General features: G+C 42.2%; 1 protein-coding gene across 2 annotated transcripts in view; it reads left to right on the top strand.

Moving 5' to 3' along the window:
- phrf1 (PHD and ring finger domains 1) overlaps positions 1 to 1,056 on the top strand; it is an 88,367-nt gene extending 87,311 nt beyond the window's left edge. For both annotated transcript variants that reach the window (XM_078220845.1, XM_078220847.1), the window contains one exon: positions 207 to 1,056. In XM_078220845.1, the coding sequence (XP_078076971.1) occupies positions 207 to 359 (153 nt within the window). In that variant the 3' untranslated portion in view covers positions 360 to 1,056. The remainder of the gene's footprint in view (positions 1 to 206) is intronic.
- Positions 1,057 to 12,200: the final 11,144 nt, after the last annotated feature.

Below are 12,200 nucleotides of genomic sequence, written 5' to 3'. Positions count from 1 at the left end.
GAGAGCCACTGCTCTAGATTATGGGCTGAAGCCTTGTAATGAGACTTGAGTCCTCAAATGTTTTTTACTCCATTTTGAGTGCTGTCAACTGAGCTGAAAATGAAGAGGCAAATTAGTGCAGCAGAAAGAGTTGGGTTCAGAGTTGGAATGTTTTAACACCAAGTTTGAAAGATGTGGCCTTTTTCTTTTTAAACCTGGCACTGCAGATCTGCCACAGCAAGAGTGGCGAAATTAATCCAGTCAAAGTCGCTAACCTTGTGAAAGGTTATGTAGAGAAATACAAACACATCAGGAAATACAAGAAAGGAGCGGAGGGGGAAAGCAGCAAAGAAACAGAGGCAAAGCCGGAAGCAAGCTGAAATGCACAAAACCTGCAAGGACAATACCAGCTTTGGTTCGTTGTACGGTTTCTCCTGTGAATGTGGAGGACACTCCGAGACCAATTCAAACAGGCAATGCTGGCTACAGCACCGAGACACTTTATATTTCATGGTATCGTCAGTCAATGTCTAAATGCGCCTGGGAGAAAGGAAAAAAAGGCTAGAAGATCTTCAACTGGAACCTTCCTGCCTATTCTCTTTTCTTTTGTACAATAGAACAAAATTTCACACTGTGACTGTCTATCCTGCCATGAATCCGGTTTATAGACATTGTTTGCCTTTAGCATAATGTTCCTTTACTTAAGATCAATTGAATACTTGAAGCTCCGTTTAGTCAGTCTGATTGTGCCTATAAAAGGTAAAAGTCTAAATAACTCGGGTTTATAAAACATTGGTCACTTTTTTCAAACAGTCTTTCTATTTTTTAGGTTACTCATTTCTGGGTAAATCATAACATATTTTGGCTTTTCAAAATCTGCAAAAGGATCATCAGTGCTCTAAACTGCTTGTCATAAATTATAATTTAAAAGCCATATTTGCATCTTTTATTGCTGTAAATAATATTCAATTAATTCATTTGTCAGAGAAATGGAGTGTTTTTTTCCTCCGCCACCTCCCCCCGCCCCCAGTATGAATAATTATGGGTTTGTGATGATAAAATGCACTGTAAATGGTATTCATGCTGGGTTTATTCTTTCTGTTTGCCCTGTGCTTGCACAAACCCCAACTCGAGTTAGGAAAACAATGCATAGAAACGCCTTGCTGGACACTCATTGGAATTTCGAGGGGAATAGTCAGTCCTTCTGTGCCACCTGTCACTTTAACACAACAGGCAATGGTCCTGGGACTTCAGATTTTCCTAACATTAGGAGCAAGAGGAGTTCAGTCAGCTCCTCAAGCGTTACTCAGAAACAGGAGGAGGTCATTAAGGCACTCAGACTTGTTGCACAGGAACAAGAGGAGGCAATTCACCCCTTGAGCCTGTTACACAGGAGCAGGATGAGTAGTTCAACATGTCAGGCCTGTTGCACAGGAACAGTAGGAGGTCACTTCAGCCCCTTAAATGTACTACACAGGAACATGAGGCCCTTCATGGCTGAGCTAAATCTCAACTCCATTTACACACCATTGCTTCAAATCCCTTGATGCCCATACCCAACAATATTTCAGTCTGAAGTATCCAATTGTTGCCCAACTTCCACAGCTTTTTGGGGAAGAGTTTCCAGATTTATTCTACTCCATCATATTCTCTAAATATAGCATGTTTTAATTATCTCAGATGTGGTAATTATTTACTTAATTGTCAGCCGTATGTGTGAGACTGGAGCTACACGTAGGTCTTGGTCGGCTATGGGATGACAGGTTCTCATCTCCTCTTCCCCCCCCCCCCCCACCCCACCAGAAGGGCATTAGTTAACCAAAGCAAAGTATTGCAGATGATGCAAGTCTGAAATAAAACCAGAAAATGCTGGAAATATCATTCGGTATGGCAGGGTCAGTAGAGAGAGAAACAGAGTTAATGCCTCAGGTTAATGACCTTTCATTGATAACTGCTCACGTTTGACCTTTCCTCATTTGTGAACCAGTTGGGATTTTCATGGTTATTTTCAGATTCACAGCCCATAAATTACCAGTTTGTATTTAAAATCAACAAAACAAATAGAATTGTTAATTAAACCTTAGCATTTATTTTGCCAGCTGTATCTTCCATAAACTTTTAACTAGTCCAGAATCCTACTCCCTTCATCCCTCCTGCACTAATTCTAAGACGTCAATTTCATCCTCATCCACAAATGCTGCCACACTTTGCCTTGCCTCACTATCTCTTGTCACCGCCTCCATTCTTGAGCCCCAAGTCCATTATTGCTCTAACTCTGAACCCTGTGCATCTTCCTCCACCTTACCAATGCAACAAAGTTTCTTAGGGCTTCCATACCAACTGTCTCACTGGCTGCTCAGTGTCCACTTCCACTTCTCTGTGAAGGGCGTGGGATCATGTTTCTACTTTCAGGGCCCTTTATTAGTAGAAATTGATTGTATTGTCCACATTGCTGAACATGTGTCACAGATTAGATTTCCTTTTTGGAAATTGCGCTTTTATGCCATTTTCCATCTTCTTAAGAGGAAAGCAAGATTAGTCGGTTTAACTGCAAGGATGCATTTGTAACTCTTTTCTGCTTGCAAGTCAGGCAACACGAGATGTCTATGACTTTAAGGAGGCATAACATCAAACTAATTGAGCAAGATATTACTTCAGAAAACCCAATCTTGAGTGTTTATCTGGAACTTTAAGGTTTAACCTTTGAATTATACCTGTTGTATTCAACTGATCACTGAAAACTTTGCTCCCACAGCAAATACTTTCTCTGCCCCACTGTGGACATTGCATTTTATGGAAGTTTACTTGTTATCAGTGTGCATTACATTTACTAATTTTTTGCATTCAAATGACGCAGATATAATTGGGAGACAAGAGAATGTTCCATTTTCTGATGGAGGCTGCAATGGGATGAAGAATCCAATCAGACTCTTGCTGTTTAACTAGTTTTTATGTACTTTTGTCTAATTGGTTATTTTTCTGTTAAAAGGCACTGTGTACCTGACAGTACAATGGCTAGATGCCCAGCACTGAAGGGTTGAGTCTCTGACCTGTCCAGCATTAGCTGACCACAGTTAAGAGCTGCTTGTGTCTGGGATTAGTGTCTCCTGATCAAGCAGGGGAAAAAAAATAAACAGGTCTGAGTTTCTGCTCCTGATCACTAGCTGAGGGCAGAAGCAGCTGCGATTCAATAGCCTCTTGGGTGGAGAGTGGCCACTTCAGACCTGCAGGAGAGTTTGCCACTGTCCCTCAACGTGCAGAAAGGTATGAAGTGACCCGAGGATGTTGGCTGATCACCCGCCATCTCCAAACGGGGATAAATCAGTCACTACATATGCCTCATCAATTGATATTCAAATCCCCTGGGTGAAATGCTAGAGTTGTGCACTGCTCTCATTTGCATCAGAAACTGTGCTATGTACAGTTTTGGTCAGTGGAATGTAAAGAGGGTGCCCAGACTTTATGGAGATGGTGCAACAAAATGCTTAATCCTTGGTGTTGACTAAATGAGCTATGAGAAATAACCAGATTGGTGTGTCCTCGGAGGCTGTAATTTACTGTTTATAGATATACCAACATTGAGTGATGAGGTTTTGGCACTATCAGCTTTCTATGTGCACTTAAAAAAACAAATGCCATTCTTAGCGGGCTTGCTTAATTTTCAGTTCCTGAATATCCCACATCAGCAGGAACATAGAGTAGTCAACTAGGAGCAAGAGCCTTCGACAATAGTCTGATCAGACAGTTCTGAGTAAGTTGCAAACAACTTTTTGACATGTTTTGAGAGGGGGGGGGGGGGGGTGGAATCAAAGAATTTTTAACAGTCTTGGAATTTGCAATGTGGACAATTGAGACATTTAAATTTTTTACGTCCAATAATTCTACAGATTCATCGCTGACTGCTTAGGACTTAGTCATTGTGTGTGAAAACAAGCTTTCAGTAGAATTTTCAACATTACGTTTACTTTGATTTATTGTTAAGGAGTGGTTTAAGTTACAAAATGTTGAAAGTGTTGATTTCAATTCCAACGCCCTGTTAACCCAGACATCGATTACAATTCTTTATGTCCTATTCTGGTTCATCGTTTTTTTAAAAAAAACACGTTCAGTCTTGGGATGCGGGCGTTGCTGGCAAAGCCGGCAGTTTTTTTTTTCGCCCATCTGTAGTTTCCCTGAGCAAGAAAGCTCTCTCCATTGCTGTATCAGCAGTTTAATACACCTGAGTTGCTTGCTAGGCAGTTACGTTGATGTGGGACTGGAGTCAGGTAGATTTCTTTAGCTGAGAACAGCAACTTGCATTTATCTAGCATTATTAAGCTAAAATGTCCGAAGATGCTTCATAGGAGTGATTAGTGACACCAAGCCACATAATGAAACATTGGGACAGGTGACCAAAAGCTTGGTCCAAGAGATAAGCACATTTAGCCCTCTTTCACTGCCCGTATCCTCATATTTTGTCAATTTATTTCAAAAGGCTACAATGGATTGTGCTCCCCACTCCACATGTAACAATTCTCTGAGAAAAATTTCTGCCCTCTATCTCAGACTACATTTCATCCAAAATGGTGAATTGAATTTCCTGATTTGGTAATTGCAGAGTCTTTGGTGCCAATTCCCATTTTAAGGCTTCTATTTTGTCTGCTTGCTACCTCACTTTGGGTCATAGCGAGAGTGCTCACTGAGTAAAGTAAAAGTTTATTAGCCACAAGTAGGTTTACATCAACACTGCAATGAAGTTACTGTGAAAATCCCCAGTACAGTCCCAGGATTTTGCTGTACTATTTCCAGCACTGAGTGAGGATTATTGCAGGACACTTGTTGCACTGGCACAATTTAATGCAGCTGAATATTTAATCATATCCGAGCTGTATCAGCTTCTCAGTGATAAGCTGGAGGAATCTGTTTAATTCTGCAGGAAGAGCTGAAACCATTTTTAAAAGAACAGGATCTGTGTTTGCAGTCAGGAGTTATAGATTCTCCCATTGGTAATTTTGAAAGTGAGGTTGGTAGGGAGTGAAACAACATTTCAGAGTGCAGTTAAAAGCCTACCTCAGGTCTGGAGTGACGTATAGGCCAGACCAGGTGGAGATGGCGGATTTCCTTCCCTAAAGGACATTGGTGATCTGTTTGGATTTTTACAACACTCCCATGTTTCATGATTACCATTACTGAGATTAGCTTTTAATTCTCAGATTTATTCATTAATTAAGTTTACGTTCCACCAGCTGCCATCGTGGAATTTTGAACAAGTGCCTCTTGAGTATTAGTCTGACCCTTTGGATTATTTTTCAGTGTTTGATTTGATTTATTATTGTCACATGTATTAACATACAGTGAAAAGTATTGTTTCTTGCGTGTTATACAGACAAAACGTACTATTACAGTCATGGCTCGAGTGTTGTTAGCTCTACACTTCCTAATTTGACCCAGAGTTTGCTGTTATTAATAATGGTGAACCCATTACTGCACTGAAATTAATGGCATCTTTTTCAAGTCCAAGCATGCCCCCAATATTATGGAAATCCAGAAGGTGACATCTGTGATTTAGTTATCCATATCCAAGAGTACAATCAGTGGAAAATCTAAAAACTCCACTTTTACCCTCCTATCTTACTGCAGAAAGCAGAAGACTAATGCAACATGAAAATTGGATTTATTGGTCTATAGACTGGGTGACTAGGGACGGTATCTGGAGATGTGATCAAATTCCTGAAGTCCTGTGTGACTATTCCAGCACATGTCCAAGGACTTCCAGATACAAGTAAGCAGCTATGTGAGGGAAGGATGAAAGTTTTGAAGCCAATATTCGACTGCACTAATGATTGGCACTGAGCCCCTTAGTCTTCCTGATTGTCATTGATGTTGTAATTGAGCAAGTGAGACAGGAAGTACCGCGGTTAATGATGTTTGCAGATGACATTGAGTTAAAAGTTGGGAATGATGAGAACATGACACAGCATCTAGAGAACAGGAATAAAGCACTGGCAGACAAGGGTGTGAAGATCAGTAGACCAAAGACCCAAATTATGGACTGACAATTTGAGCCCAGGGAAGAAGATTAAAGTGAAAATGTAAAGATTCGGGGTGAAGACCTGGAGAATGGAAGTTGTTTCAAGTGCCTGGGGTCAGGGTGACGGAAGATGGAAGTTTAGAAATGGAAATTAAACAACAGATGAGCAGTGGAGTTACGTAATAGAAATGTATCACTGAAACCGAAGGATCTGCAAGCCAGTAGGGAAGGCAGTGGCATAGTGGTTTTATCACAAGACTAGTAATCCAAAGACCCCAGGGTAATGCTCTGGGGACCCAGGTTTGAATCCCACCATGGCAAATGGTGAAATTTGAATTCAATAAAAATATGGAATTAAAAGCCTAATGATAATGAAACCATTGTTGATTGTCATAGTGGCCCATCTGGTTCACTGGTGCCCTTTGGGGAAGGAAATCTGCAGTCTTTACTAGGCTGGCCGACATGTGATTTCACGGCCAGAAAGCGATGCCCATGTCCCACGAATGAATTTTTTAAAAAAACGGGATCAATGAAAATTGTATTGAGCATCGGAGAAAGTAGCAGTGAAGAAATGGAACTGGTCTCGTCGTTCATTGTGAAGAGAGAAAGAGAGGGCTAAAGGTGGTGAAGTGAGTGATGGAAATGGGACAATCGGGAAGGGAGGGAAGAGGAAGGCTTAAGACCAGAAGGAAGGATACGATGGTGAGAGATTTAAACATAGCAGGATTGGAAGAGGAATGGGTGACTGACAGGATGAAGATGGAGAAAGGCGATGAACCTTTACAGTGGCAGGGTGGCACAGTGGTTAACACTGCTGCCTCACAGCACCAGGGACCCAGATTCAATTCCGGCCTTGGGTCACTGTCTGTGTGAAGTTTGCACTTTCTCCTCGTGTTTGTCTGGGTTTCCTCCGGGTGCTTTGGTTTCCTCCCACTGTCCAAAGATGTGCAGGTTAGGTTGATTGGCCATGCTCAATTGACCGTAGTGTCGGGGGGGATTAGCAGGGTAAATGTTTGGGGTTAAGGAAATAGGGCCTGGGTGGATGTGGTTGGTACAGACTCGATGGGACGAATGGCCTCCTATATTGTCAGGATTCTATGATGAACCAGCATTGTGGTGACCCCGAGTAATATGAGAGAAGTCAAAAAAAGGAAAGAGACTGTAGGAAACACTGAAAAAAATTATACATGGTGTACTGGGTTTATTATACCATACTAACTGCATAATTACTGCTAAATATCCTCAGAAGCTAATTTTATATTTATGGAATGTCAAGTTTCTTCATTAAGACAAAAAAATTCCACACTTTTTTTATTTTCTAATATGAAAATTGAAATTCAAAGTGAAGCTTATTAATTGGCTCTAATTCCTGGTTTGCTGTGTGTAAATCCTTCACTGTAGTTGGTTGCCTGCTGGACGGCATCATTTTCGCTTGACTTGACATCAGATTTAACCTTTTGTAAGGAAAACCAAATCCCAGAGATCACCAGTGATCTCTGGTGAGCACCATTACTTCATGGCTGACAGCAACACCTAGCCCTGTGTGTTCTCTCAGGGTTCACTCATGCTAGTAACAATGGCTAGCATTTTCTGGCCCCGCCGAGATGGGACCCACCGGGGGGAATCAAGCAGGTTAGCCAAAGGTGCGTTGACTTTTGGCAGGTCTGGAAGGTCCTGGCAGTGGGCGGGTTTGGAAAATCCCGGCCAATGTCTCCAAGAAAGTGATGGTGATGTGAAAAATCTGGAATGTGGTGTGATAGGTTACCTGGCCAATTCCATGCTGAGTTCTCCATCTCTGCGAGGGACTGAGTCCTGTGGGCTACATTGGGAAGTCATTAGTTTTCTTGACATTGTGCTTCAGCAAACTATTCAACCATGGAGAGCATCTCAGATGTTCCTAATTTTATTCTCATCTGTTACTCACTGCTTACTTGAAGCATGATGATTATTAGAATCTGCTTTTCCTAATCAAATCATTCTCAGCTTTGAGTCCAGGCATCCGTTTCCAGTTATTCATGTCCTGAGACCTTTTCAGGCTTGAATCAGTGTGACCATTGCAGTTTGGCTGTAAAAAGTGTAATGGATAAGAACATAAGAAATAGGAGCAGGAGTAGGCCATCTAGCCCCTCGAGCCTGCCCCGCCATTCAATAAGATCATGGCTGATCTGACGTGGATCAGTACCACTTACCCGCCTGATCCCCATAACCTTAATTCCCTTACCGATCAGGAATCCATCCATCCGCGCTTTAAACATATTCAGCGAGGTAGCCTCCACCACCTCAGTGGGCAGAGAATTCCAGAGATTCACCACCCTCTGGGAGAAGAAGTTCCTCCTCAACTCTGTCTTAAACCGACCCCCCTTTATTTTGAGGCTGTGTCCTCTAGTTTTATCTTCCTTACTAAGTGGAAAGAATCTCTCCGCCTCCACACTATCCAGCCCCCGCATTATCTTATAAGTCTCCATAAGATCCCCCCTTATCCTTCTAAACTCCAACGAGTACAAACCCAATCTCCTCAGCCTCTCCTCATAATCCAAACCCCTCATCTCCGGTATCAACCTGGTGAACCTTCTCTGCACTCCCTCCAATGCCAATATATCCTTCCTCATATAAGGGGACCAATACTGCACACAGTATTCCAGCTGCGGCCTCACCAATGCCCTGTACAGGTGCATCAAGACATCCCTGCTTTTATATTCTATCCCCTTCGCAAGAGTACTTCGATAAGTAGCCAGGGTGTCTGTGTTCTTTGTATCATTGAATGGAATGTCGGCATTTATAGCTAAAGGAATAGAATATAAAGGCAAGGAAGTATTGTTGCAACTATACAAGGCATTAGTGAGGCCGCATCTGGAGTATTGTGCACAGTTTTGGTCCCCGTATTTGAGGGAAGATGTAGTAGCATTGGAAACAGTTCAGAAGAGGTTCACTAGATTGATTCCAGAGATGAGGGGTTTGTCGTATGAAGAGAAATTGAACAGTTTAGGCCTATATTCTCTGGAATTTAGAAGAATGAGGGGAGATCAAATTGAGATATTCAAGATGATAAAAGGTATGGATAAAGTAGACATGGAGCGGATGCTTCTGCTGGTGGGGCATTCTAGGATGCTAAAGGGTAGCAAATTTAAAACGGAGTTGAGGATAAACTACTTCTCCCAAAGAGTTGTGAATCTGTGGAATTCACTACCCCAAAGTGTGGTGGATGTTGGGACAGTGAATAAATTTAAGAAGGAGTTAGACAGATTTTTAATTGGTGATGGGTTGAAAGGTTATGGGGAGAAGGCAGGAAAATGGGGATGAGGAGCATATCAGCCATGATCGAATAGCGGAGTGGATTCGATGGGCTGAATGGCCTAATTGTGCTCCTATATCTTATGAACTTATCAACTAACAATCCTAATCCGCCCATATTTTAAATCCAAAGGATGAAAAGCTGGCTCCTGAAGCTGCTGAATTATCAGAAAAATGCAACTAGTTCACTAATGTCCTTTAACAACAAAGACTTACATTTCCATAGCAGCTTTCACAACTTCGGGATGTCCCAAAGTGTTTTACTACCAATTAAGTATTTTTGATGAGCAGTCACTGTTGGGATGTAGGAAATGCAACAGCCAATTTGTGACACTGCAGGAACCCACAAGTAGCAATGAGACATCACCTGATAATCTTGGTTAAGGGATAAATATCAGCCAGGACCTGGCTGAGCACATCTGCTATTGAGAGAGAGAATTCCTCCCATCTTGGCCTGGCCCATCTGTCACTCCTATCCCATATTAACCTTCACTCTAACTGTTCTGAAGTGAACTAGCAAGTCACCCTGGTATCAAACTAGACCAACCTCCCTGCTGTGGCCTAGGCATTGAATTTGGACAGGACAAAGATACAGCCTGCCCACTCCAGCCTGTAAAATCCTCATTGACACATGGGGACTGGTGCCAAAGTTCAGAGGGTTTATCTTCAATGTAAATATGCTGTTCTTGTTTCTGAGACTAGAGCAATTTCTTTAAAACCACTTTCTCTCCTTTAGCTCAAGTCCCTTGCGTGTGCTGGGGTACATATCCAAGTTGCCTTACTTTATGGTTTCTGAGCTTGGCTAATTTTGGTATGCTATTTGACTACGGAATTCATCACAGCTGAGCCTGCTTCCTGCCTCTGCACCTCACAACACATCATAAAGAAACAGAAGCCCTTCCTAATCTAGGACACTGAGGTGCCCTATGTCGTCCCTACTGTCATCAATCATGAAATAACTGAGCACAGACCCGCTGGCTGAAAGAATACATCCCAAAATATTTCACATAGCAATGAACAACTTTGGATTGAGGTCATTGTATTTAGTTGTACTTTTGCACACTTTATGTTCCCACAAACAGTGAGATTAATAATCAGGGATAAGGAGCTTCTGTCATTTGGAGAGGATGGAATTGTTCTTTTAGCAGAGGTTGTTTTTGAGGCAATGGTGGGGGGGGGGGGGGGGAGGGAGGGGGGTGGTTCGGTGGAGGAGCTGGAGAGAGAAAGAGGATTGGTAGGAAGATCAATAACAGGGCATAGACTGTGGCAACAAAAACTGGGCTGATAGAACATTGCTACGCAACAAGTTATGACCTGGAATGTTCTACCTGAAAGGGAGGTGGAAGCAGATTCAACAATGATATCCAAAAGGGAACTGTATAAACACTTGAAATGGTGGAATAGGGAAAAATAATTCTGAATGTGGCAGTTCAAGTGGGTCTGGAAAAGATGCATGTGAATGGAGATGAGGGACTTCAATTTTGTGGGTAGATTGTTAAGCTGGGGTTGTTTTCCCTCGAGAAGGTTGAGAGGAGATTCAATGGAGATATTCAAAATCATGAGGGATCTAGATAAAGTAGTTAGGGAGAAACTGTTTCCAGGCAGAGGGTCGGAAACCAGAGGACACATTTCATGTGGATGGCAAAAGAATCAAATGCAGGGAGCTGGCACAGGCTTAATAGGTTGAATGGGTTCCTGTGCTGTACATCTATGATTCTACAAAGACCAGGGGGTATGGGATTAATCAGATAGCTCTTTCAAAAAGCTGGCACGTTCATGACGATCTGATTCACCTTTCCTGTATTGTATGACTAGTTAACTTTTATTTTGATGACATTGGATGGAACAAATGGTGGCTGGGACATCAACGGAATTCCCCACTCTTCAGATAACATGGTGGGATGTTTAACACACCCGGACTGTTGGAATAATTTCACATCTTGGGATACTGGGAGCTTCCTGGTCCACCGTGTTCAATTCTGATTTGGGTGATGTACTTAGCAATGTGGAATTCAAATCTCATCTAATTACATGGAGATTTCTACATCCCCGATGTAGTGCTGAAGTATCCTGTTGTATCTTGAACCAAGGTACGACACTAGCATTGATTAGACAAAGTGGAAAATTGTCCAGGTAAATTCTGTCCATTCCATCTCATTACAACCTTAGTCCAAACATAAATAAAAAGTGATGAATTCCAGTAGCCAGGTCAGAGTCAAGGTAGCATTTGACTAAGTGCAGCATCAATAAGCTCATGTAATATTGAAGTAAATGGTAACTGGGAAAAGTTTTCCATTGACTCGAGTCATACCCGGCACAAAGGAAGATGGGTGTGGTTGTTGGAGGCTAATCATCTCATTCCAAGGACATTGCTGCACAAATTCTTCAGAGAAGTGTCCGAGGCCCAACCATCTCCAGCTGCTTTATCAACAGCTTCCCTTCATCATAATGTTAGAGGTGAGAATAATCACAAGTTCTATTCATAAATCCTCCTGCCCGCATGCACTAAGACCAAGGTGAACAAATGACAACCAATATTCGCACAACTACAAGGCAATGATCATCTCAAATAAGAAAGCCACCAATCCTTTACATTCAAAGGTATTACCGTCACTGAATCATCCACCATCAACATCCTGGGGGTCATCATAGACCATAGACTCAACTGGACCAACCATATAAACACTGTGACTAAACAAGCAGGTCAGAGGTGGGAATTCTGCAGAGAGTAACTCCCTGACTCCCCAAAGGCTGACGAGGCACAAGTCAAACGTGTGATGGAATACTTGCCTGGATACTGCAACACCAACAAGACTCAAGAAGCTCAACACCATTCCGGATAAAGCAGTCTGCTTCATTGGCATCCCATCAACCACCCTCCCTCCACCAATGCACAGTAACAGCAATGTGTACCATCTAC

This window comes from Mustelus asterias, chromosome 9 (assembly GCF_964213995.1).
Source record: "Mustelus asterias chromosome 9, sMusAst1.hap1.1, whole genome shotgun sequence".
NCBI lineage: Eukaryota > Metazoa > Chordata > Chondrichthyes > Carcharhiniformes > Triakidae > Mustelus > Mustelus asterias.
The sequence above is the reverse complement of the archived record's forward strand: the minus strand, read 5'-3'. Positions and strand labels throughout refer to the sequence as shown.